We start from the raw sequence: 27,884 nt of genomic DNA, 5'->3' as shown, positions 1-27,884 counted from the left end.
CTAACGTCACCCATCTACTTCTACTAGTCCATTGAACATGGTTCAGCTTTTGTATCAGTTGGGTAGAATCCCTAAGGTAACTTGTTAAGTCTAGTACTAGAGGTTGCAAAATGGAGTCCACCCATTCTGATAGGGGTTTCAGTAACGATCCTACCACTGAAACTGTGGGGCGTCCCTTCACATCTTGTATGTTTTTATGAACTTTAGGGAAACACTGGGGTTTTGGGAAATTTATTTATTAGAAATTCTTGGGTGGCTTTATTTATGAAACCATTATATAAACCCTCATCCACTAGATGTGTTAGTTAATACATAAATTCATTTTTTGGATCATTTTGTAGTACTATATAGCTTTTTGTGTCTGATAATTGTCTCATTATTTCTCTATCATAGTTAGCTTTATTTTGTACCACGACACTACCCCCTTTGTCTGATTTTTTTATAATAATATTAGGATTCGCTGCTAGTTCTTGTAATGCTAATCTTTCCTTTCTAGTCAAATTATTTTCTTTTGGGGAAGCTGTATCTCCATACAGTAGTTCCAAATCACTATCTATCCTCTCTTGGAATTGTTCCAGGACACTACCTCTAGATTGAATGGGATAAAATATTGATTTTGGCTTAAAGCCTATATGAGAGTCTACCTCTATGGTAATGTCTTCTACCTGTTTACTTTGTAGACTTAGTAGTGCTTCTCTAGTACATGAGTCCAAGAAATCTAGATGGACTTCTGGTGCTGACTTACCGCTATCAGCTTGCATATTTGGAGTGTCCACTGTGTTTGTATATTGTGAAAAGTGTTTCTTAAGTGTTAAATTTCGTACCATTCTGTTTACATCAACTATCGTATTAAATAGGTTAAAGTTAGTTGTTGGTACGAAATTTAATCCATAACTCTTTTCTTGTGGTATAGTTAATGGGGTGTCTGACAAGTTAATCACTAGTGATACCCCATCTACTCCATGTTCTTTTTTGCTCTTAGTTGGTATCTGTTTAATTTCATGTAGCTTTTTTTGTTCCACCCCCCTGAATTCTTTTTTGTAGTGGGTACTGCCGGGTTTTTTACTTGTACTGGGGCTGGTACTAAAAAAGCCTGATCAAACTTGGTCCTAGTTATATCAACATCAGTATGTGTTTCTTGTGCAGTGTTTGTGGAATATTTATTAATATATTTATTTTGACTTGTTTTCTTTCTGGCTCCTTGGGACTCTATATTAGAGGACACTGTCATAGCGGGTGTGTATTTAGTGGACTTATCAGTGCTTTCTTGTAAATTCAAACTTTCATTATCTCCACTATTGTCATCCGTTGACTCAGCTTCTGTGTCTGAGAAAGTGACCTTTTTTTTGGCTTTGTTTTTGGGATTACCTTTACTGTGTCTGTAACTTTTTTGTTGTTGTTCTCTCTATAATTAGTGGATCTATCTCTTCTATGCCATATATGTACTGTATTAGTCTGGTAGTCTGTCCAGTCTCTCAAGAATTTAGTCTGTTTGGTCTGTAATATATCTTCTGTCGATTTTTCTACAGTTTCTATTAGTAATTCATCAAAACATTTTTACTCTAATGCTAGCTGACGGTGTGCTAGATGTCGCTGGAGTTGGGTGATTTTAGTTTTTATATCTGTCAGCAATTTATCCTTATGGACTATGATCTTATGCATGAGCCTAAATGAACATTCATCTAAAATCATATTCCACTCATCCTTAAATTTAATGTCATCCACCTCAAAGGTGGGAAATTTGTGTACTCTCAGACCCCTGGGAATCATTTTCAAGTTCACATATTTCTCCAAAGTCCATTTATCAAATTTAAATTTTTCTGCTTTTATCATTAATGCTTCAATCCTTGAAAATAGGTCTGTGAGATCTAAAGTGGACTCATCCATTGAAAATATGTGATCAAAGTCTTTAGTATAGACATCCAGTTCTTGGGGATCTCTTAGTGAGTAATAGCAACATACTTCTACATATTTATATGTTTTTTGTTATTTTATAAAATATATATCTAAACCTATATATGTATATAGATGATTATATATAGGCATATATTTATACAGATCTATCTAAATATATTCCCCTATGTGAAGAACATTGGAATGGGAAATATTTACAGTAAATTCATTTCGGCTAGATTACGAGTTTTACAGTAAGAGCTACTCGGTGCTAACTTGCAAGTTATTGTCACTGCTCACCTCCCTATAGCGCTGCTATTACAGGTTTGCATAAACCCTGCGTTAGCAGGCAATAAGTAAGCGTTGAGCAAAATTGAGCTCCATACCGCACTCCAATACCAGCGCTGCTGTGAGCTGGTTTTACGTGCTCGTGCACGATTTCCCCATATTAATGGGGAGAGCCAGCTAAAAAAAAAAGCCTAACACCTGCAATAAAGGAGCGTAAAGCTCCGTAACGCAGCCCCATTGATTCCTATGGGGGAAAGAAAAGTTAATAATAGTTATATTGTAGCTAGCTTAGGTTTTATTTTTATTTCACAGGCCAGTTTGTATTTATTTTGACTAGGTAGAATAGTTACTAACTATTTACTAAATTTACCTGTAAAATAAAACCTAACCTGTCTTACACTAAAACCTAACATTACACTAAAATTAAATAAATTACATTAATTAAATACAATGAACTAAATTACAAAAAATAAACACTAAATTACACAAAATAAAAAAGAAATTATCAAATATGTATTACACCTAATCTAATAGCCTTATCAAAATAAAAAAACCATCCCAAAATAAAAAAAACCCTAGCCTAAACGAAACTGCCAATAGCCCTTAAATGGGCCTTTTGCGGGGCATTGCCCCAAAGAAATCGGCTCTTTTACCTGTAAAAAATAACCCCCCAACAGTAAAACCCACCACCCACACAACCAAACCCCCCAAATAAAATCCTATCTAAAAAAACATTGCTCCCCATTGGCCAAACCCTAAGTTAAAAATAAAACCCACCCAATAAACCCTTAATAAAACCTAACACTAACCCCCGAAGATTCACTTACAGTTTTTGAAGACCCGACATCCATCCTCAACAAAAGCGGCAGAAGTCCTCATCCAAGCCGGCCGAAGTCTTCTTCCAAGCCGGCAGAAGTCTTCATCCAGACGGCATCTTCTATCTTCATCCATCTGGCGAGGAGCGGCTCCATCTTCAAGACATCCGGCGCTGAGCATCCTCTTCAATCGACGGCTCTTCCAGAATGAAGGTTCCTTTAAGGTACGTCATCCAAGATGGCGTCCCTTGAATTCCGATTAGCTGATAGAATTCTATCAGCCAATCGGAATTAAAGGTGAACAATTTCTATTGGCTGATGCAATCAGCCAATAGGATTGAGCTTCAATCCTATTGGCAGATCCAATCAGCCAATAAGATTGAGCTCGCATTCTATTGGCTGATACAGCCAATCAGAATTCAAGGGACACTATCTTGGATGACGTCCCTTAAAGAAACCTTCATTCTGGAAGAGCCATCGATTGAAGAGGATCCTCCGCATCTTGAAGATGGAGCCGCTCCGCGCCGGATGGATGAAGATAGAAGATGCCGTCTGGATGAAGACTTCTGCCGGCTTGGATGAAGACTTCTGCCGGCTTGGATGAAGACTTCTGCCGGCTTCGATGAGGACTTGTGCTGCTTCGTTGAGGATGGATGTCGGGTCTTCAAAAACTGTAAGTGGATCTTTGGGGGTTAGTGTTAGGTTTTTTAAGGGTTTATTGGGTGGGTTTTATTTTTAGCTTAGGGTTTGGGCGGAAAAAGAGCTAAATGCCCTTTTAAGGGCAATGCCCATACAAATGCCCTTTTCAGGGCAATGGGGAGCTTAGGTTTTTTTACTTAGGATTTTATTTGCGGGGTTTGGTTGTGTGGGTGGTGGGTTTTACTGTTGGGGGGTTGTTTGTATTATTTTTTACAGGTAAAAGAGATGATTTCTTTGGGGCAATGCCCTGCAAAAGGCCCTTTTAAGGGATTTTGGCAGTTTAGTTTAGGCTAGGGTTTTTTTTTATTTGGGGGGGTTTATTTTGATAGGGCTATTAGATTAGCTGTAATTAGTTTAAATATTTGATCATTTATTTTTTATTTTGTGTAATTTAGTGTTTGTTTTATTTTGTAATTTAGTTAATTGTATTTAATTAATGTAATTTATTTAATTGTAGTGTAAGGTTAGGTGTTAGTGTAAGACAGGTTAGGGTTTTTTTTACAGGTAAATTTGTATTTATTTTAACTAGGTAGTTAGTAAATAGTTAATAACTATTTACTAACTAGACTACCTAGTTGAAATAAATACAAACTTGCCTGTGAAATAAAAATAAAACCTAAGATAGATACAACGTAACTAGTAGTTATATTGTAGCTAGCTTAGGGTTTATTTTATAGGCAAGTGTTTAGTTTTAAATAGGAATTATTTAGTTAATTATAGTAAGTTTTATTTAGACTTATTTTAATTATATTAAAGTTAGTGGGTGTTAGGGTTAGACTTAGGGTTAGGTTTAGGGGTTAATAACTTTAGTATAGTGGTGGCGATGTTAGGAACAGCAGATTAGGGGTTAATAACAGTAATGTAGGTTGCGGCGATGTTAGGGACAGCAGATTAGGGGTTAATAATATTTAACTAGTGTTTACGATGCAGGAGTGCGGCGGTTTAGGGATTAATACATTTATTCTAGTGGCGGCAATGTCGTGAGCGGAAGATTAGGGGTTAATAAAAATATTTTTTTAAATTTAACTTTATTTTTTACGCAAAAAAGAAAACAACACATACAAAACAAATAAAATTACAAAAAATAAGGTCAATAACAAGTCACTTAACAAAAGACATAATCAAGAGCCTTCCAATTCACTAGTCAATAATTAGTCCTTCCATCTCCTCTCTCTCCTTCTCAACAAACTATTATAGTTCCCTAATTCTATTCGGTCCAGCAAACAAGAAAAAAAAAAAAAGGAAAAGAAAGAAAGAACTTCCCCCATCCGTCTTCCCCTCATCCCTCAATTCAGTTTTATATTAACAATTTGTTCTATATAAGATATAACGTCCCTTCCCTGACAACACACAAAGTCCTTCCAAATCCTACAAAAGGAGTCACCTCTTTCCCCCTCTAGCATAGACCTATAGGCTGCCTTAATTGCTGAGTCTAGTAACAGTTTTCTTACTTCCGCAATAGAAGGTATTTTAGGGGTAACCCAATTCTTGAAAATAAGTGTCCTAAGGATTATTATTACCGTAAGTACAAAATGAACCTTTTTATCCCAAGAAATATGACTCGTCAAAAGGAGGACTAATTGTACCTTCCTTTTAATTATATTAGAAAGAAAATATTTAACCTTTGCCCAAAATTGCTTCAGCCTAGGGCAATCCCACAACAGGTGTCCTAGATCTGGATCTTGAAAGCAGCATTTAGGACAGACATTGGACACATTTTTATTCCATTTAGCAACTCTACGTGGGGTTAAATAGTCCCTATGCACCAATCTAAATTGTGTTTCTCTGTAGTATGCTGAAGAAAAGAGACTTTGAGTTTTTTAAGCTTTTCAACAATACTATATCTAAATCCACTAGGTCTACCATTTTTGTCCAATAACACATTAGATCTAATATCAAAGAACTTTCTTCTATAGTCAAAAGAGTTTTATAGATTGATGACAATGACCACTTCCCCATTCTTATACAGTCAATAAAGGGGTGATCCGCCCATATTTAAACTGAAAATATAATTTTTTATCTGAAGAAAATAAAACATATGTTTTCTTTGCACTGCTGGGAATAGTTTTTGAAATTTATCGAAATTATATAATTTATCAGACTTGTTGTCATAGAAATCTTTCATAACCAACGCTCTAGATGGCGACCATCTTTCAAAGATATCCACCATATTACCCAAATGGAAATAACCATTTCCCTTTACTGTTAACCATTTAGAAATATTTTTGGCGCTACTCCCAGACGCTTAGATAAATTTCTCCAGACCCATAATATATCCCTATATAAGGGATGATCAGAAATATTTTTCCCCAAGTCTTTATTCGACGCATGAATAACAAAATTCAAAGAGAACGGGGAGCAAACCTGACTTTCTAAACACTCATCCGAGTATCTAAAGGACTGTAACAACCAGTCCACAGGTAAACGTAAAATAGAAGCATGGTTGTACCCTTCCAAATTAGGTAAAGCCAACCCTCCTTTACAGCATGGTTGATATAGCTTAACAAGTTTAATTCTTGGTTTCCTCCCACTCCATAAGAAATACCTCAATGATTGATTGAAGCGCCAAAGATCAATTTTCTTAATCAGAAAAGGAAGCATCCTTAATATATAAAGAATTTTAGGAATAATACACATTTTAAAAAGAGCTACTTTCCCTGTTAAGGAAACTGTGAATGTTGCCCAGCTTTTCAACTTATCTCTACTATCACCCAATGTTATCCCTATACCAATTTACTGTGTTGGCAGAAATTTTTAATCCCAAATAATCCAATGTTTTAATTTCTGTAAATTGATAAGACTGAGAATCCTCTAGGTTTTCCTTTAGCCAAAGTATTTTAGATTTTGTAAAGTTAGTTTTATAACCTGAGACTACACTATACTGATTCAAAAGCTTCACAGTCTTATCAATCTGATTCCTTGGACTAGCTACAAATAACAAAAGATCATCCGCGAATAAAGCAATTTTAAATGTAATATAATCTATACTAATTCCAATTAGCAACTCTCTCAATTTAATAGCCAAAGGCTCTATTATCAAATCAAATAATAAGGGAGACATGGGCAACCCTGTCGGGATCCTCTTGTCAAGGAAAATGAATCTGAAATACCATTATTAATCAATATAGAAGCTCTAATATCAGAATAAACATTTGCAATAAATTCCTTAAATTGCCCCACAAACCCAAACCTCTCCAAAACCTGCATCAAAAAGGGCCACTCCACTCTGTCGAAGGCCTTCTCTGCATCCAAAGATAGCAGGAAGGCCTCAGGCAGAGCAGAGCGGTCCCCTCCATACTGACAGATTACATGTAGGATTTTTCTTATATTAACTTCTGACATTCTACCAGTAATAAACCCTACCTGGTCCTGATGAATGCTTTTCGGTAGTATTGGTTTCAACCTCTTGGCCAAGATCTTCATTAGAATTTTATCATCAAGACCAAGCAGGGAGATAGGTCTATATGAGGTAATGTCTGAGGGGTCCTTGTTATTCTTGGGGATTAAGATAATATTAGCTCTTTTAAAACTTTGAGATGTTTTATAGTTCATTTTAAAATAGGCATTATAAAGATCAGTGAGAACAGGACCGATTTCTGCCCGCATAATTTGATAGAACTCAAGAGGTAAATTATCCGGACCTGGAGTTTTCCCTCTGGCCATGGACATAATTGTCTTTTGGACCTCATTCTCGGTTATTGGCTGATTTAAGGCTTCACAATCCAAGTCTGAGACCTTAGGAAATTTAACATTATCCAAAAACTTTTTAATGTTCTCCAAATCCGGACACTGAGATGTATATAAGTCAGTATAAAAACTATGAAACAAATGCGTATTTGATCTTGTTCCGTATAGATTATATCTTTTACTTTCAAAGCTGCCACTGGCTTCCTCCTAGTTTGCCTCTTAAACATTGAGGCCATAAGTTTGCCTACTTTATTACCAAATTTAGAAAACCTAGCAGCGCTTTTGTATAAAAATTCCTGTGCCTCTCCCATGAGAAATAAATCTCTCTCCTTTCTATACAAAAAGTAATTATCTGTATTAACCTTACTAGGATATTTCAGATACAAAATATATGCCTCTCTCACTTTATCTGATAGATCTTTATCCTTCCTTGCCCTCTCCTTTTTTGATCTTGCCACATATGTGTCAATTTCTGCTTTTAGATAGACCTTAACAGTCTCCCAAAATAATTGAACATTTTCTTTACAGTGGTTATTAAACACCTTGAATTCTCCCCAAGCATTGCTTAAATTGTTTTTGAATTTCACAGTCTCGTAAGTATGTAGGAGAAAAAAAAGGAATTAAATGTAAATTCCCTTTTCACTATAAATGATAAAATCACCGGAGCATGGTCAGACAAGGTGAAATCGAGGATATTACATTTCAAAACTTTGGAAACCAATGATTCCGAGATAAGAAATAAATCCAACCTCAAGAGAGTGTTATATGATTTCGAGCAACACGTATATTCCAAACTATTAGGGTTTAACAACCTCTATATATCAACCAGATTCAATGACTCATAGAGTAGGTTAAAGATCTTTTTTTCAAAATTAAGAAGAAAAGTTTTATATTTAATTTTAATTTTGTCAACCCCCATTTTCCTTCTGTCTAGGTATGAGTTGGGAGTGACCTTAAAGTCACCTAACAATAGGACCTTAGCTTTAGAAAATTTAAACATATTTTTTACCAACAAATTCCAAAACCTTTCATTAGAGTTATTTGGGCCATAAATGTTGGCTAATAGATATTCTTCATTTCAAATAATAAGCCTAATAATTAAATATCTTCCTTCTTTATCCTTTAAAACATTAAGAATTGTATAATTAAGTCTTGTATGGAATAGAATAATAACCCCTCTAGAAGATTTTATATAAGATGAAAAAAAGGACTCTCCCAGCCACCTCGCCCTGATCTTTCTATGCTCACTATCCGACAAGTGGGTCTCTTGTAGGCACGCTATATCAAAATCTCTTTTGCTTAAATGGTTTAGTACTGCTTTCCTTTTTTATTGGAGAATGAATCCCATCTACGTTCCATGTTAGCACTTTTACCATTTAATTAACCAAGGAAGAGGGAGGAAGGAAGGAGAGAGGGGAGAAAAAAAAAAGTTTTTATTCTGTCATAACTCAATGTGTTCAGCAATAATAGGTAATTCAGTTTAACTGTATCGTGAAACATAATATAAAACGTTAGTATTTGTGCATATTTTGTGCAATATAACCACTTGCCCATAGGCTTTTTAGTGCATGAAACAGTGATATCAAAATAATGTCAAATATATAACTCATCATGCCCAACAAAAATAAACAATATAATACCATTTTATCATAAAAAGCAATATAAACAATTAATGTCTGTATTCTGTACAGTAATTACTTGCCCTTAGACATTATCAAGATTTTCATCAAATTCCCTTTGGGAAAGAAAAAAAAAAAAAAAAAGGGAAAGTTTTTATTCTCTCATACCTTAATGTATTTAACAACAGTATGTAATTCAATCTCACTATATCATAAAGTACAGTATAAAACATTAGTGCTTGTGCATATTTTGTGCAATGTAACCTCTTGCCCATAGGCTATTTAGTGCATAAACCAATAATATCAAAATTATTCTTAAATACGTAACTTCAAATACATAACTTCAGAGTGCTAAACAACAGTAAAGAGTATAATAACATTCTATCGTTAAAAAAACCCAATATAAAACATGGATATCTGTATTCTGTGCAATAACCACTTGCCAAAAAAAAAGATAAAAAAAAATAATTTAAAAAAATATATTCAACAATAATAAATAGTGTAGAAACATTTTATCATAAATTACAATATAAAACATTAGTGTTTATGCGTATTTTGTGCAAAATAACCCCTTGTCCATGGGCTTTTTAGTGCATAAGCCAATAATATCACAATTATTCTCAAAAACATAACTCAACGTATTTAATAAATAGTGTCATTAAATCCCATATAGAACATCAATGCTTGTTCATTGCCCATAGCATTGTCAAATATTTTCATCCTGTTCCCTTTACAAAAAAAAAACACTCCCCCACACACAAGCATGAACCGAGGACTCTCAGAAAAACCTACTAATTCCAGTATTCTCTCTCTACCTAATTTCAAAATATATTCCTGAATGATCATTTTTTTAGGAAGAGTTGAGCTGGTATATAGATAAAGGTAGAGTGAGTAAAAGATAGGGGACTCATTTTCCAAGACTTGAGCCGCTTCGGGTGAGTCAAAGAAGAAAAAATCCGAACCAGATTTTATCTTCAGCATGGCTGGATATAACAAGGAGAAAAATCTATTTTCAGAAACTAGACGAGTACACATAGCCGAGAATTGCTTCCTTTTCAACAAAGTTTCCGTGGAGAAGTCCTGAAAGAGTAGGATTCTTGCTCCTTGAAACTGTAAGGACTGCTGTTTCCTATAGGCCCTTAAGATCTCATTCTTCCCTTGGAAATTTAAAAATTTTGCTATCACAGGCCTTGGTTTCCTATCATTCTGTGAAGATTCCTCTCGTTCTCTTCCCAGCCTATGTACTCTTTCAATTATAAAGATATTTTTCCCCAGGTTCAAGCCTAATAGCACAGGGAGAGACTGTTCCACAAATATTTTCAACTCTTGAAACTTCAGAGATTCAGGAATTCCAATTAAGCGCAGGTTATTGCGCCTTCACCTGTTTTCCATGTCGTCGATTTTACTGGCCAAGATGGCATTTTGCTTTAAAAGAGATCCAATTTGTGATTGCATACCACTTTGAGTGTCTTCACAGTTGGAAATTCTCTGCTCTGTTTCTCTTATTCTCTGTGCCAGTATTTTTAATTCCTCCAATATTATGTCCATTCTTTTATAGATCTCCTCTATTTTTGGACTAATTAGGGCTGAATCATGAGTTGCAATTTCACCAGCATTAGAGGTATCAGAATTTTTGTCTTCCACAATTGATTTATTCAGGGAGGTAACATATTTACTACCCTTTTTCCCAGTTGATTCAGTTTAGGTGACATTTTTACTTGATATAGAGATAGATATTTATCCATAAGCTTTATGCAGCTGCTTCAACTCCGCTTGACCACCTATGCCCTGCTCCACTGCTATAATACAGCTTTCAGCAGGTTTATAGAAATAGATCCCATATGTATCCAATCACCAGATATTGTTATTTAAGACCCAGTAATTTTCTGTAAGAAGCAGGCACTAGGGGTATATAGAAACAAAGTTTCCACACCAATTACCTGGGTTTGAGGGAGATAAGGCAGAATAGAATATTCCACTTGAGTTCAAAACACAGCTTCAAAAGCCTGCAATTACAAGATCTCCAGCAGGTCAACTCAGGGCTAAGCAGCGAAACAGAGAGATTACATTCCTGTTCATAGCTGTAGTGAAATTAAAGCAACAGTTCCTACCTCTCTAAAGGATTTGAAGCTTTTTCTTTAGGGGGTGAAGACCTCCACCTGAGGCAATCCTGTGATATCAACCTCCAAGACACCAGGGAATCACGTCGTTGGTCGAGGCTTTAAGTTAGAATAGCCCCTAGACCCTTCTCATGCACTTCCTCTTGCAACCTGTGCGGCGAGCCGCACATCAGCACTCAACTTCCATTTCCCTCCGATCGGGAGGTAACAGCACTGGTAACTCCTGCCGTTTGAACAAACCCTCCTTCGGCTGCAGGGAACCGAAAAAAATCCCAGCTTCAGCGGCTAACGCAGTTTCGTCCCCACCTCTACTCTGTCTCCACCTCACCTGGCTTCGCACCGCTTACGTTGCGTGATGATGCAGTAGTGCACACACCCCCTAATGCTCCCCTCAAAAAAATTATTTTAGTGTTTGCGATGCGGGAGAGCCTCGGTTTAGGGGTTAATAGGTAGTTTATGGGTGTTAGTGTACTTTTTAGCACTTTATTTATGAGTTTTATGTTACTACTGACTTTCAGTTTACGGTATGGATCTTGTAGTTATAGGCTGTACCCCTCACCTTTTGGCCTCCCAGGCAGACTCGTAATACCGACGCAAAGGAAGTCCCATTGAAAAAGGACTTTTTGAAAGCTGCTGTAGTTACGTTGCGTTACAGCCAAAAAAGTGTGCAGAACACCTAAACCTGCAAGACTCGTAATACCAGCGGTAGTGAAAAAAGAGCCTTAACGCTGCTTTTTCACTCATACCGCAAAACTCGTAATCTAGACGTTTATTAAATATAAATATTGCGTAAAAATGATTCTTCATATTTTCAGCTATTCTGAATACAAAGGGCTCTAATAAACGTACATATATAGTTATATATATACATATGTATTTATGTGTTTATATGTGTATATATATGTCTGTAAACACATATATACACATATAAATACATATGTACATACGTTTAAACATATAGATATAAATATAAATATATATATATATATATATATATATATACTATAGATATCTAGAAATGTGTATGTATGTATCTCTATGTTAAAGCCCTTTGCAGTCCTTTTTTTAACACCTGAGACCTCATATCTTTGAGCCCTTATAACTTTTTATTGCAATTTTTTAAAATATTTTTTATCAGACAGTGTTACTATGAGTGTAACTGTACTGTACAATGTAATTTTGATGTTTTTTGTGCCACTTTTTAGTCGAGCGTAACAGTTAACCAGTGCTCTAAATTTGCAATATCCTAATGTGCATTAAATTTAATTGCATTGGACCAAACACGTTTACTTTCAACCTGTAATAAGTGCTACTTCCGACGTGAAAGAGCCGCTCATGTACAAGAGTTAGTGCACCATTCCACTGCACTCTTAATTCATTTAATTCTTTTTTCTCTGTTGTTATACTATATCTACATTTTTTTTATTTATTTTTTTTAAATAAATTACTTCAAACATGCAATTTCACATGACAGCCATTATCTGTTATAATAATTTACACATTTATGTCCCCTAGTGGGCTACCCTTGATTCTGCTACTACATTGAATTGGAACACACATTAAGTTAATGTCTCGGGAGACACTTATTGCTGCAGATTGACCAACTAACGAGTGTTGTTAATTAATTAGCATACATACTGTGTTAAATCATTACATTTGCCTTATGTAAGTTTTTCATGGCTAGATTATGTTACAGTAGAACACAAGAGTAATTTGCTTGATGCCGGCAGCTGTCCTCTATGAAAATAAGGGGGAGGTAGACAAGGAGGTGGTTAGATCTCAGATCAGATGCAAAGCTCTTTAAAGGGACATAGAAGTCATGAATTAAATTGAATGGATCACTTACAGTCTCGCATGTGCGAAAAGAATGAACAACTTCTTTTTAAATGAATGTTTGGTTTTGCACGTTTACGTTTTTAATATTAACCAATTCCTGACTCTTGATTTAGCAGATAAGTGAGGCATGTTCAGCACAGGCAGTCAGTGGCTGTATTGTCTGAGCCATTAAAGATTCATTAAAGTGTAACTGAAATCCAAAGCAGTGAAGAAACACTTTCTGTAAATGCATCTAAGCTGCTAAATAGTTAGTGTGGTAACTTTTAATGTGCAAATGACCTGACTTGCAGTATGAATATGCACCGATTCCCACTTAAAATGCCTGCTTAGTAAATGTTGTGTGTATGCCACAGATTTACACGTGGCCATGATAACTCTCAAAACAAGCATTTTTGAAATTCAAATTAATTTCAAGAATGCATTTAATTGTAGTGGAAATCCACTGATTTGCATACCAGATGCATTCTTCTGTGCCTTTTAAAGTATTATTAAATATAGTAGAATTACATAATCAACAAAAGAATAATAAAAAGACAATGCAATAATACTGAATTTCAAATGAGTAAAACATATAAATATTTTTTTTTACAAGTTTTAGTTACGTCCGTTTTCCCTGATACCTTGGTATTGTGACAGCCATCAGCCAATCACAAGCTGAATATACATAGCTACCATGAACTCTAAAGACTGCTGCTCCATAACCTGTCCGCCTGCTCTTAAGAGACGGACAGACATCGCCGCAATTCAACCCGATCGAGTAGGATTTGAGTTGATTGGCACCCCCTGCTGGCGGCCGCGAATCTGCAGGGGGCGGCTTTGCACCAGCAGCTCACAGGAGCTGCTGGTGCAATGCTGAATACGGAGAGCGCATTGCTCTCCGCATTCAGCGAGGTCTGTCGGACCTGATCCGCACTGTCGGATCAGGTCCGACAAACCTTTGCTAAATAGGCCTCTTTGACTTTAGTATCTATTAAATTTCTACAGAATGCACACCCCAGCTGCTTATTGCCAAAGACTATGCACAGTATTGCTTCAGCTAGTGAATGTCAGATTACATGCATGACGTAGCTACATTGTATGTAGTCTGCTGTACACTGATTCAAGAATTCTGTATTATTTTATCAGAGTATGTGTTCCATAAAAGGGGCAATTCAGCTTCAGACTTGCTATAAAGTCATAGGAATAGGTAAGTGTGAAATATGTTGTTTTTTTAAAAAATGAATATGCATAGGTTTTAAAGAATGGTACAAAAAGTCCCTCATTCTGTGCTGAAAGTCATGCATTAAAGTTAATGTATCACTTCTGAATGATCCCTTTTTGTTTGGGCTAACGATCAGTTGCAGACAGGTCATTTTATCTAGGTTTTAAAGCCATTGCACTGAGCACTTTTTCAGTACAGTCACTTGCAAAAAATAGCATGAAACTGGGGAACGTTTACAGCATCATTTCATAAAGGCTCAAACCCAACAGTGATCGGTAAAGAAACTTTCCTTGCTATATTTTTCATGCCATTTTTTATTCATCTAAATTTTCTAGACCATTTAATAAAAGAGGATTTATCTTACTCTTGATCAGTTTGGGGATGCTGTGTATCCTTTAAATATCCCATATACACTTTTAACTAATACCTGATAAGGCAATTTGCCATGTGCCAGGTGTTGTGCCATTGTGTAAAATGTTCTTTTTTTGTTTGCTAATATCATGCTGCTATTTTCTGCTTTCAGGCACAGGACTTTTATGTAGAGATGAAATGGGAATTTACCAGCTGGGGTAAGTGTATTGAAGGGATATACAAGCACTGTACTTAAATCAACTGAAATTAAACATTAATGCAACTTAGAGGGTTTGCTATTTGTTTGTAATTGAACCCATTGCTGTGACTATTAAAATACATTGTTTTATGTCCCATTGTTTATATAGAATATGTATATTGTAAGATATGGGCAGCACATGTGGCCCTCTGAAATGTGGTCCCTGGGAAATGCAGAACGAATAATAATGTCTCTTGCTGTGGCCCTAGATAGAGACAGAACTAAACGTGTGCTTTGAGGACGTCTGGTAGGTGGGCAAACAAAGCAGCCACAACTCAAAACAGCCCTCTGGAAGGGAGAGCAGCAGACAGAGGGTGTCCTGTAACCTTACCCTAATCTGACCCTGTGTTACTGACTAGATTTATACACGGCCCTTGAAGGTGCTATAATTTTGACCTGCGGCCCCTATGTGTTAGGAAGTTAGCCATCACTGCTGTAAGCCAACAATGTACCCCCATAACATTTTATTTATTTGTATGTATATTGCTACAAAACAGTAGCCCACTCTCTACAAAGACAACAATGTATAAGTAATGGTTAGTACAGGGTGATATAGAGCCGGGATGTTCAATTTAAAGAGATATGAAACCCAGCATTTTTTCTTTTTTAATCCAGACAGAGCGTACAATTTTAAACAACTTCCTAATTTACTTATAATATCATATTTCTCCAACATAGGTGTGTCCGGTCCACGGCGTCATCCTTACTTGTGGGATATTCTCTTCCCCAACAGGAAATGGCAAAGAGCCCAGCAAAGCTGGTCACATGATCCCTCCTAGGCTCCGCCTACCCCAGTCATTCTCTTTGCCGTTGTACAGGCAACATCTCCACGGAGATGGCTTAGAGTTTTTTAGTGTTTAACTGTAGTTTTTATTATTCAATCAAGAGTTTGTTATTTTAAAATAGTTCTGGTATGTACTATTTACTCTGAAACAGAAAAGAGATGAAGATTTCTGTTTGTATGAGGAAAATGATTTTAGCAACCGTTACTAAAATCCATGGCTGTTCCACACAGGACTGTTGAGAGGAATTAACTTCAGTTGGGGGAACAGTGAGCAGTCTTTTGCTGCTTGAGGTATGACACATTCTAACAAGACGATGTAATGCTGGAAGCTGTCATTTTCCCTATGGGATCCGGTAAGCCATTTTTATTCAGACAGTAAATAAGGGCTTCACAAGGGCTTATTAAGACTGTAGACATTTTCTAGGCTAAATCGATCATATTTACACATATTTAGCCTTGAGGAATCATTTAATCTGGGTATTTTTTGTAAAATAATATCGGCAGGCACTGTTTTAGATATAGGGGCTTTCCCTAATCATAGTCAGAGCCTCATTTTCGCGCCGGTATGGCGCACTTGTTTTTGAGAACAGCATGACATGCAGCTGCATGTGTGTGGAGCTCTGATACATAGAAAAGTCTTTCTGAAGGCATCATTGGTATCGTATTCCCCTTTGGGCTTGGTTGGGTCTCAGCAAAGCAGATTCCAGGGACTGTAAAGGGGTTAAATATAAAAACGGCTCCGGTTCCGTTATTTTAAGGGTTAAAGCTTCCAAATTTGGTGTGCAATACTTTTAAGGCTTTAAGACACTGTGGTCAAATTTTGGTGAATTTTGAACAATTCCTTCATACTTTTTCGCAATTGCAGTAATAAAGTGTGTTCAGTTTAAAATTTAAAGTGACAGTAACGGTTTTATTTTAAAACGTTTTTTGTGCTTTGTTATCAAGTTTATGCCTGTTTAACATGTCTGAACTACCAGATAGATTGTGTTCTGACTGTGGGGAAGCCAAGGTTCCTTCTCATTTAAATAGATGTGATTTATGTCATAAAAAATTTAGTAAAAATGATGCCCAAGATGATTCCTCAAGTGAGGGGAGTAAGCATGGTACTGCATCATCCCCTCCTTCGTCTACACCAGTCTTGCCCATACAGGAGGCCCCTAGTACATCTAGCGCGCCAATACTCCTTACTATGCAACAATTAACGGCTGTAATGGATAATTCTATCAAAAACATTTTAGCCAATATGCCCACTTATCAGCGAAAGCGCGACTGCTCTGTTTTAGAAAATACTGAAGAGCATGAGGACGCTGATGATATTGTTTCTGAAGGGCCCCTACACCAGTCTGAGGGGGCCAGGGAGGTTTTGTCTGAGGGAGAAATTTCAGATTCAGGAAAAATTTCTCAACAAGCTGAACCTGATGTGATTACTTTTAAATTTAAGTTGGAACATCTCCGCGCTCTGCTTAAGGAGGTGTTATCCAATTTGGATGATTGTGATTATCTGGTCATTCCAGAAACACTATGTAAAATGGACAAGTTCCTAGAGGCCCCGGGGCCCCCCGAAGCTTTTCCTATACCCAAGCGGGTGGCGTACATTGTTAATAAAGAATGGGACAGGCCCGGTATACCTTTCGTACCTCCCCCCATATTTAAAATTTTTTTTCCTATAGTCGACCCCAGAAAGGACTTATGGCAGACAGTCCCCAAGGTCGAGGGGGCGGTTTCTACTCTAAACAAGCGCACCACTATACCCATAGAAGATAGTTGTGCTTTCCAAGATCCTATGGATAAAAAATTAGAAGGTTTGCTAAAAAAGATGTTTGTTCAGCAAGGTTACCTTCTACAACCAATTGCATGCATTGTCCCTGTCACTACAGCCGCGTGTTTCTGGTTCGATGAGCTAGAAAAGGCGATTATTAGTAATTCTTCTTCTTATGAGGAGATTATGGACAGAATTCGTGCTCTTAAATTGGCTAATTCTTTCACCCTAGACGCCACCTTGCAATTGGCTAGGTTAGCGGCGAAAAATTCTGGGTTTGCTATTGTGGCGCGCAGAGCGCTTTGGTTAAAATCTTGGTCAGCGGATGCGTCTTCCAAGAACAAATTGCTCGACATTCCTTTCAAGGGGAAAACACTGTTTGGCCCTGACTTGAAAGAGATTATCTCTGTTATCACTGGGGGCAAGGGCCACGCCCTTCCTCAGGATAGGTCTTTCAAGGCCAAAAATAAACCTAATTTCTCCAACATAGGTGTGTCCGGTCCACGGCGTCATCCTTACTTGTGGGATATTCTCTTCCCCAACAGGAAATGGCAAAGAGCCCAGCAAAGCTGGTCACATGATCCCTCCTAGGCTCCGCCTACCCCTGTCATTCTCTTTGCCGTTGTACAGGCAACATCTCCACGGAGATGGCTTAGAGTTTTTTAGTGTTTAACTGTAGTTTTTATTATTCAATCAAGAGTTTGTTATTTTAAAATAGTGCTGGTATGTACTATTTACTCTGAAACAGAAAAGAGATGAAGATTTCTGTTTGTATGAGGAAAATGATTTTAGCAACCGTTACTAAAATCCATGGCTGTTCCACACAGGACTGTTGAGAGGAATTAACTTCAGTTGGGGGAACAGTGAGCAGTCTTTTGCTGCTTGAGGTATGACACATTCTAACAAGACGATGTAATGCTGGAAGCTGTCATTTTCCCTATGGGATCCGGTAAGCCATTTTTATTCAGACAGTAAATAAGGGCTTCACAAGGGCTTATTAAGACTGTAGACATTTTCTGGGCTAAATCGATTCTTATATTACACATATTTAGCCTTGAGGAATCATTTAATCTGGGTATTTTTGTTAAATAATATCGGCAGGCACTGTTTTAGACACCTTATTCTCTAGGGGCTTTCCCTAATCATAGGCAGAGCCTCATTTTCGCGCCGGTATTGCGCACTTGTTTTTGAGAAGCATGACATGCAGTCGCATGTGTGAGGAGCTCTGATACATAGAAAAGACTTTCTGAAGGCGTCATTTGGTATCGTATTCCCCTTTGGGCTTGGTTGGGTCTCAGCAAAGCAGATACCAGGGACTGTAAAGGGGTTAAAGTTATAAACGGCTCCGGTTCCGTTATTTTAAGGGTTAAAGCTTCCAAATTTGGTGTGCAATACTTTTAAGGCTTTAAGACACTGTGGTGAAATTTTGGTGAATTTTGAACAATTCCTTCATACTTTTTCGCAATTGCAGTAATAAAGTGTGTTCAGTTTAAAATTTAAAGTGACAGTAACGGTTTTATTTTAAAACGTTTTTTGTACTTTGTTATCAAGTTTATGCCTGTTTAACATGTCTGAACTACCAGATAGACTGTGTTCTGAATGTGGGGAAGCCAAGGTTCCTTCTCATTTAAATAAATGTGATTTATGTGACACTGAAAATGATGCCCAAGATGATTCCTCAAGTGAGGGGAGTAAGCATGGTACTGCATCATTCCCTCCTTCGTCTACACGAGTCTTGCCCACTCAGGAGGCCCCTAGTACATCTAGCGCGCCAATACTCCTTACTATGCAACAATTAACGGCTGTAATGGATAATTCTATCAAAAACATTTTAGCCAAAATGCCCACTTATCAGCGTAAGCGCGACTGCTCTGTTTTAGATACTGAAGAGCATGAGGACGCTGATGATAATGGTTCTGAAATGCCCCTACACCAGTCTGAGGGGGCCAGGGAGGTTTTGTCTGAGGGAGAAATTTCAGATTCAGGGAAAATTTCTCAACAAGCTGAACCCGATGTGATTACATTTAAATTTAAGTTGGAACATCTCCGCGCTCTGCTTAAGGAGGTATTATCCACTCTGGATGATTGTGAGAATTTGATCATCCCAGAGAAACTATGTAAAATGGACAAGTTCCTAGAGGTCCCGGGGCTCCCAGAAGCTTTTCCTATACCCAAGCGGGTGGCGGACATTGTAAATAAAGAATGGGAAAGGCCCGGTATACCTTTCGTCCCTCCCCCCATATTTAAAAAATTGTTTCCTATGGTCGACCCTAGAAAGGACTTATGGCAGACTGTCCCCAAGGTCGAGGGAGCGGTTTCTACTTTAAACAAACGCACCACTATACCCATAGAAGATAGTTGTGCTTTCAAAGATCCTATGGATAAAAAATTAGAAGGTTTGCTTAAAAAGATGTTTGTTCAGCAAGGTTACCTTCTACAACCAATTTCATGCATTGTCCCTGTCACTACAGCCGCGTGTTTCTGGTTCGATGAGCTAGTAAAGGCGATCGATAGTGATTCTCCTCCTTATGAGGAGATTATGGACAGAATCCGTGCTCTCAAATTGGCTAATTCTTTCACCCTAGACGCCACTTTGCAATTGGCTAGGTTAGCGGCGAAGAATTCTGGGTTTGCTATTGTGGCGCGTAGAGCGCTTTGGTTGAAATCTTGGTCAGCGGATGCGTCTTCCAAGAACAAACTCCTTAACATTCCTTTCAAGGGGAAAACGCTGTTTGGCCCTGACTTGAAAGAAATTATCTCTGATATCACTGGGGGTAAGGGCCACGCCCTTCCGCAGGATAGGTCTTTCAAGGCAAAAAATAAACCTAATTTTCGTCCCTTTCGTAGAAACGGACCAGCCCCAAGTGCTACGTCCTCTAAGCAAGAGGGTAATACTTCTCAAGCCAAGCCAGCCTGGAGACCAATGCAAGGCTGGAACAAGGGAAAGCAGGCCAAGAAACCTGCCACTGCTACCAAGACAGCATGAAATGTTGGCCCCCGATCCGGGACCGGATCTGGTGGGGGGCAGACTCTCTCTCTTCGCTCAGGCTTGGGCAAGAGATGTTCTGGATCCTTGGGCACTAGAAATAGTCTCCCAAGGTTATCTTCTGGAATTCAAGGGGCTTCCCCCAAGGGGGAGGTTCCACAGGTCTCAATTGTCTTCAGACCACATAAAGAGACAGGCATTCGTACATTGTGTAGAAGACCTGTTAAAAATGGGAGTGATTCATCCTGTTCCATTAGGAGAACAAGGGATGGGGTTCTACTCCAATCTGTTCATAGTTCCCAAAAAAGAGGGAACGTTCAGACCAATCTTAGATCTCAAGATCTTAAACAAGTTTCTCAAGGTTCCATCGTTCAAAATGGAAACCATTCGAACAATTCTTCCTTCCATCCAGGAAGGTCAATTCATGACCACGGTGGATTTAAAGGATGCGTATCTACATATTCCTATCCACAAGGAACATCATCGGTTCCTAAGGTTCGCATTCCTGGACAAGCATTACCAGTTCGTGGCGCTTCCTTTCGGATTAGCCACTGCTCCAAGGATTTTCACAAAGGTACTAGGGTCCCTTCTAGCGGTGCTAAGACCAAGGGGCATTGCAGTAGTACCTTACTTGGACGACATTCTGATTCAAGCGTCGTCCCTTCCTCAAGCAAAGGCTCACACGGACATAGTCCTGGCCTTTCTCAGATCTCACGGATGGAAAGTGAACGTGGAAAAGAGTTCTCTATCTCCGTCGACAAGGGTTCCCTTCTTGGGAACAATAATAGACTCCTTAGAAATGAGGATTTTTCTGACAGAGGCCAGAAAAACAAAACTTCTAAACTCTTGTCAAACACTTCATTCCGTTCCTCTTCCTTCCATAGCGCAGTGCATGGAAGTAATAGGTTTGATGGTAGCGGCAATGGACATAGTTCCTTTTGCGCGCATTCATCTAAGACCATTACAACTGTGCATGCTCAGTCAGTGGAATGGGGACTATACAGACTTGTCTCCGAAGATACAAGTAAATCAGAGGACCAGAGACTCACTCCGTTGGTGGCTGTCCCTGGACAACCTGTCACAAGGGATGACCTTCCGCAGACCAGAGTGGGTCATTGTCACGACCGACGCCAGTCTGATGGGCTGGGGCGCGGTCTGGGGATCCCTGAAAGCTCAGGGTCTTTGGTCTCGGGAAGAATCTCTTCTACCGATAAATATTCTGGAACTGAGAGCGATATTCAATGCTCTCAAGGCTTGGCCTCAGCTAGCAAAGGCCAAGTTCATACGGTTTCAATCAGACAACATGACGACTGTTGCGTACATCAACCATCAGGGGGGAACAAGGAGTTCCCTGGCGATGGAAGAAGTGACCAAAATCATTCAATGGGCAGAGACTCAGTCCTGCCACCTGTCTGCAATCCACATCCCAGGAGTGGAAAATTGGGAAGCGGATTTTCTGAGTCGTCAGACATTACATCCGGGGGAGTGGGAACTCCATCCGGAAATCTTTGCCCAAATTACTCAACTGTGGGGCATTCCAGACATGGATCTGATGGCCTCTCGTCAGAACTTCAAGGTTCCTTGCTACGGGTCCAGATCCAGGGATCCCAAGGCGACTCTAGTAGATGCACTAGTAGCACCTTGGACCTTCAAACTAGCTTATGTATTCCCGCCATTTCCTCTCATCCCCAGGCTGGTAGCCAGGATCAATCAGGAGAGGGCGTCGGTGATCTTGATAGCTCCTGCGTGGCCACGCAGGACTTGGTATGCAGATCTGGCTCCACCATGGAAGCTACCTTTGAGACGAGACCTTCTTGTTCAAGGTCCGTTCGAACATCCGAATCTGGTCTCACTCCAGCTGACTGCTTGGAGATTGAACGCTTGATCTTATCAAAACGAGGGTTCTCAGATTCTGTTATTGATACTCTTGTTCAGGCCAGAAAGCCTGTAACTAGAAAAATTTACCACAAAATATGGAAAAAATATATCTGTTGGTGTGAATCTAAAGGATTCCCTTGGGACAAGGTAAAGATTCCTAAGATTCTATCCTTTCTTCAAGAAGGATTGGAGAAAGGATTATCTGCAAGTTCCTTGAAGGGACAGATTTCTGCCTTGTCTGTGTTACTTCACAAAAAGCTGGCAGCTGTGCCAGATGTTCAAGCCTTTGTTCAGGCTCTGGTTAGAATCAAGCCTGTTTACAAACCTTTGACTCCTCCTTGGAGTCTCAACTTAGTTCTTTCAGTTCTTCAGGGGGTTCCGTTTGAACCCTTACATTCCGTTGATATTAAGTTATTATCTTGGAAAGTTTTGTTTTTGGTTGCAATTTCTTCTGCTAGAAGAGTTTCAGAATTATCTGCTCTGCAGTGTTCTCCTCCTTATCTGGTGTTCCATGCAGATAAGGTGGTTTTACGTACTAAACCTGGTTTTCTTCCAAAAGTTGTTTCTAACAAAAACATTAACCAGGAGATAGTCGTGCCTTCTTTGTGTCCGAAACCAGTTTCGAAGAAGGAACGTTTGTTGCACAATTTGGATGTTGTTCGCGCTCTAAAATTCTATTTAGATGCTACAAAGGATTTTAGACAAACATCTTCCTTGTTTGTTGTTTATTCTGGTAAAAGGAGAGGTCAAAAAGCAACTTCTACCTCTCTCTCTTTTTGGATTAAAAGCATCATCAGATTGGCTTACGAGACTGCCGGACGGCAGCCTCCTGAAAGAATCACAGCTCATTCCACTAGGGCTGTGGCTTCCACATGGGCCTTCAAGAACGAGGCTTCTGTTGATCAGATATGTAGGGCAGCGACTTGGTCTTCACTGCACACTTTTACCAAATTTTACAAGTTTGATACGTTTGCTTCTTCTGAGGCTATTTTTGGGAGAAAGGTTTTGCAAGCCGTGGTGCCTTCCATTTAGGTGACCTGATTTGCTCCCTCCCTTCATCCGTGTCCTAAAGCTTTGGTATTGGTTCCCACAAGTAAGGATGACGCCGTGGACCGGACACACCTATGTTGGAGAAAACAGAATTTATGTTTACCTGATAAATTACTTTCTCCAACGGTGTGTCCGGTCCACGGCCCACCCTGGTTTTTTAATCAGGTCTGATAATTTATTTTCTTTAACTACAGTCACCACGGTATCATATGGTTTCTCCTATGCAAATATTCCTCCTTAACGTCGGTCGAATGACTGGGGTAGGCGGAGCCTAGGAGGGATCATGTGACCAGCTTTGCTGGGCTCTTTGCCATTTCCTGTTGGGGAAGAGAATATCCCACAAGTAAGGATGACGCCGTGGACCGGACACACCGTTGGAGAAAGTAATTTATCAGGTAAACATAAATTCTGTTTTTCGTCCCTTTCGCAGAAACGGACCAGCCCCAAGTGCTACGTCCTCTAAGCAGGAGGGTAATACTTCTCAAGCCAATCCAGCCTGGAGACCAATGCAAGGCTGGAACAAAGGAAAGCAGGCCAAGAACCCTGCCACTGCTCCCAAGACAGCATGAGATGCGGGCCCCCGATCCGGGACCGGATTTGGTGGGGGGCAGACTCTCTCTCTTCACTCAGGCTTGGGCAAGAGATGTTCTGGATCCTTGGGCGCTAGAAATAGTCTCCCAAGGTTCTCTTCTGGAAGTGATTCATCCTGTTCCATTAAAAGAACGAGGGATGGGGTTCTACTCCAATCTGTTCGTAGTTCCCAAAAAAGAGGGAACGTTCAGACCAATCTTAGATCTCAAGATCCTAAACAAGTTTCTCAAGGTTCCATCGTCCAAAATGGAAACCATTCGAACAATCCTTCCATCCAGGAAGGTCAATTCTTGACCACGGTGGATTTAAAGGATGCGTATCTACATATTCCTGTCCATAAGGAACATCATCGGTTCCTAAGGTTCGCATTCCTGGACAAGCATTACCAGTTCGTGGCGCTTCCTTTCGGATTAGCCACTGCTCCAAGGATTTTCACAAAGGTACTAGGGTCCCTTCTGGCGGTGCTAAGACCAAGGGGCATTGCTGTAGTACCTTACTTGGACGACATTCTGATTCAAGCGTCGTCCCTTCCTCAAGCAAAGGCTCACACGGACATAGTCCTGGCCTTTCTCAGATCTCACGAATGGAAAGTGAACGTGGAAAAGAGTTCTCTATCTCCGTCGACAAGAGTTCCCTTCTTGGGAACAATAATAGACTCCTTAGAAATGAGGATTTTTCTGACAGAGACCAGAAAAACAAAACTTCTAAACTCTTGTCGGATACTTCATTCCGTTCCTCTTCCTTCCATAGCGCAGTGCATGGAAGTGATAGGTTTGATGGTAGCGGCAATGGACATAGTTCCTTTTGCGCGCGTTCATCTGAGACCATTACAACTGTGTATGCTCAGTCAGTGGAATGGGGACTATACAGACTTGTCTCCGAAGATACAAGTAAATCAGAGGACCAGAGACTCACTCCGTTGGTGGCTGTCCATGGACAACCTGTCACAAGGGGTGACCTCCCGCAGACCAGAGTGGGTCATTGTCACGACCGACGCCAGTCTGATGGGCTGGGGCGCGGTCTGGGGATCCCTGAAAGCTCAGGGTCTTTGGTCTCGGGAAGAATCTCTTCTACCGATAAATATTCTGGAACTGAGAGCGATATTCAATGCTCTCAAGGCTTGGCCTCAGCTAGCGAGGGCCAAGTTCATACGGTTTCAATCAGACAACATGACAACTGTTGCGTACATCAACCATCAGGGGGGAACAAGGAGTTCCCTGGCGATGGAAGAAGTGACCAAAATCATTCAATGGGCGGAGACTCGCTCCTGCCACCTGTCTGCAATCCACATCCCAGGAGTGGAAAATTGGGAAGCGGATTTTCTGAGTCGTCAGACATTGCATCCGGGGGAGTGGGAACTCCATCCGGAAATCTTTGCCCAAATCACTCAACTGTGGGGCATTCCAGACATGGATCTGATGGCCTCTCGTCAGAACTTCAAGGTTCCTTGCTACGGGTCCAGATCCAGGGATCCCAAGGCGACTCTAGTAGATGCACTAGTAGCACCTTGGCCCTTCAAACTAGCTTATGTATTCCCGCCGTTCCCTCTCATCCCCAGGCTGGTAGCCAGGATCAATCAGGAGAGGGCGTCGGTGATCTTGATAGCTCCTGCGTGGCCACGCAGGATTTGGTATGCAGATCTGGTGAATATGTCATCGGCTCCACCATGGAAGCTACCTTTGAGACGAGACCTTCTTGTTCAAGGTCCGTTCGAACATCCGAATCTGGTCCCACTCCAGCTGACTGCTTGGAGATTGAACGCTTGATCTTCTCAATGCGAGGGTTCTCAGATTCTGTTATTGATACTCTTGTTCAGGCCAGAAAGCCTGTAACTAGAAAAATTTACCACAAAATTTGGAAAAAATATATCTGTTGGTGTGAATCTAAAGGATTCCCTTGGGACAAGGTTAAGATTCCTAAGATTCTATCCTTCCTTCGAGAAGGATTGGAAAACGGATTATCTGCAAGTTCCTTGATGGGACAGATTTCTGCCTTGTCTGTGTTACTTCACAAAAAGCTGGCAGCTGTGCCAGAGGTTCAAGCCTTTGTTCAGGCTCTGGTTAGAATCAAGCCTGTTTACAAACCTTTGACTCCTCCTTGGAGTCTCAACTTAGTTCTTTCAGTTCTTCAGGGGGTTCCGTTTGAACCCTTACATTCCGTTGATATTAAGTTATTATCTTGGAAAGTTTTGTTTTTGGTTGCAATTTCTTCTGCTAGAAGAGTTTCAGAATTATCTGCTCTGCAGTGTTCTCCTCCTTATCTGGTGTTCCATGCAGATAAGGTGGTTTTACGTACTAAACCTGGTTTTCTTCCAAAAGTTGTTTCTAACAAAAACATTAACCAGGAGATAGTCGTGCCTTCTCTGTGTCCGAAACCAGTTTCGAAGAAGGAACGTTTGTTGCACAATTTGGATGTTGTTCGCGCTCTAAAATTCTATTTAGATGCTACAAAGGATTTTAGACAAACATCTTCCTTGTTTGTTGTTTATTCTGGTAAAAGGAGAGGTCAAAAAGCAACTTCTACCTCTCTCTTTTTTTGGATTAAAAGCATCATCAGATTGGCTTACGAGACTGCCGGACGGCAGCCTCCTGAAAGGATCACAGCTCCTTCCACTAGGGCTGTGGCTTCCACATGGGCCTTCAAGAACGAGGCTTCTGTTGATCAGATATGTAGGGCAGCGACTTGGTCTTCACTGCACACTTTTACCAAATTTTACAAGTTTGATACTTTTGCTTCTTCTGAGGCTATTTTTGGGAGAAAGGTTTTGCAAGCCGTGGTGCCTTCCATTTAGGTGACCTGATTTACTCCCTCCCTTCATCCGTGTCCTAAAGCTTTGGTATTGGTTCCCACAAGTAAGGATGACGCCGTGGACCGGACACACCTATGTTGGAGAAAACAGAATTTATGTTTACCTGATAAATTACTTTCTCCAACGGTGTGTCCGGTCCACGGCCCGCCCTGGTTTTTTAATCAGGTCTGATAATTTATTTTCTTTAACTACAGTCACCACGGTATCATATGGTTTCTCCTATGCAAATATTCCTCCTTACCGTCGGTCGAATGACTGGGGTAGGCGGAGCCTAGGAGGGATCATGTGACCAGCTTTGCTGGGCTCTTTGCCATTTCCTGTTGGGGAAGAGAATATCCCACAAGTAAGGATGACGCCGTGGACCGGACACACCGTTGGAGAAAGTAATTTATCAGGTAAACATAAATTCTGTTTTTGTTGAAAAGCAGGGATGTAAGCTCAGACGTGTGCACTTGTCTGGCGCACTATATGGCAGCAGTTTTGAAAGAATGTTATCCATTTGCAAGAGCTCTAGATGGAAACACTATTTGCTGCCATAAAGTGCTCCAGACACCTACCTAGGTGGGAAACAATGTACATTTTATAATAGAAGTAAATTTGATAATAGAAGTCAATTGTAATTTTTTAAAACAAATAGTATGCTCTGTCTGGGTCACAAAAGAACATTTTTGGGTTTCATATCCCTTTAAGAAGCAGTGGCCACAGTGTGACCTTTTAGTGATCCTAATTCCCTCACCATACATTACTATTCTCTCTCTCACATTATGCAACACCAAGAATTCTCCTGTTATATATAGCCCATTCCTATCCTCCCACTAATGCGCTCTCAGTGGTTCCTGATCTGTGTGCGCGTATACCTCATATTAGTTTGTGTATGATCAATGTTATATTTTAGTTTTGATTGATTTAGTTTGTAAATGGTTTATCGTATAGAGCTACATTAATATAAGCTGCTTCACCAACAACAAAACAATAAGCAGAAACATAGTTAAAACATTATAGAGTTTTTTAAAGGTAAACTCATAATAAAGCTTAGTTTGTGATACTTTGTTGTGTTTTGGGTATATTATTGAATTATTAAGTTGTGATATTTTTTTGTATTTTGGGTATATTATTGAATTATTAAGTTGTGATATTTCTTCTATAAGGTATGACGAGTCCACGGATTCATCCTTTACTTGTGGGATATTATCCTCCTGCCAACAGGAAGTGGCAAAGAGCACAACAGCAGAGCTGTCTATATAGCTCCTCCCTTAGCT

General features: G+C 39.5%; 1 protein-coding gene across 5 annotated transcripts in view; it reads left to right on the top strand.

Annotated features, from left to right (window-relative positions):
- ANKRD13B (ankyrin repeat domain 13B) overlaps positions 1-27,884 on the top strand; it is a 513,444-nt gene that overhangs the window by 362,674 nt on the left and 122,886 nt on the right. For all 5 annotated transcript variants that reach the window (XM_053706151.1, XM_053706149.1, XM_053706150.1 and 2 more), the window contains exon 4: positions 14,682-14,727. In XM_053706151.1, coding sequence (XP_053562126.1) covers positions 14,682-14,727 — 46 coding nt within the window. The remainder of the gene's footprint in view (positions 1-14,681; positions 14,728-27,884) is intronic.

This window comes from Bombina bombina, chromosome 3 (genome assembly GCF_027579735.1).
Source record: "Bombina bombina isolate aBomBom1 chromosome 3, aBomBom1.pri, whole genome shotgun sequence".
Classification (NCBI taxonomy): Eukaryota; Metazoa; Chordata; class Amphibia; order Anura; family Bombinatoridae; genus Bombina; species Bombina bombina.
Note: the sequence above shows the minus strand (reverse complement) of the source record. Positions and strands in the feature narration are given on the sequence as shown.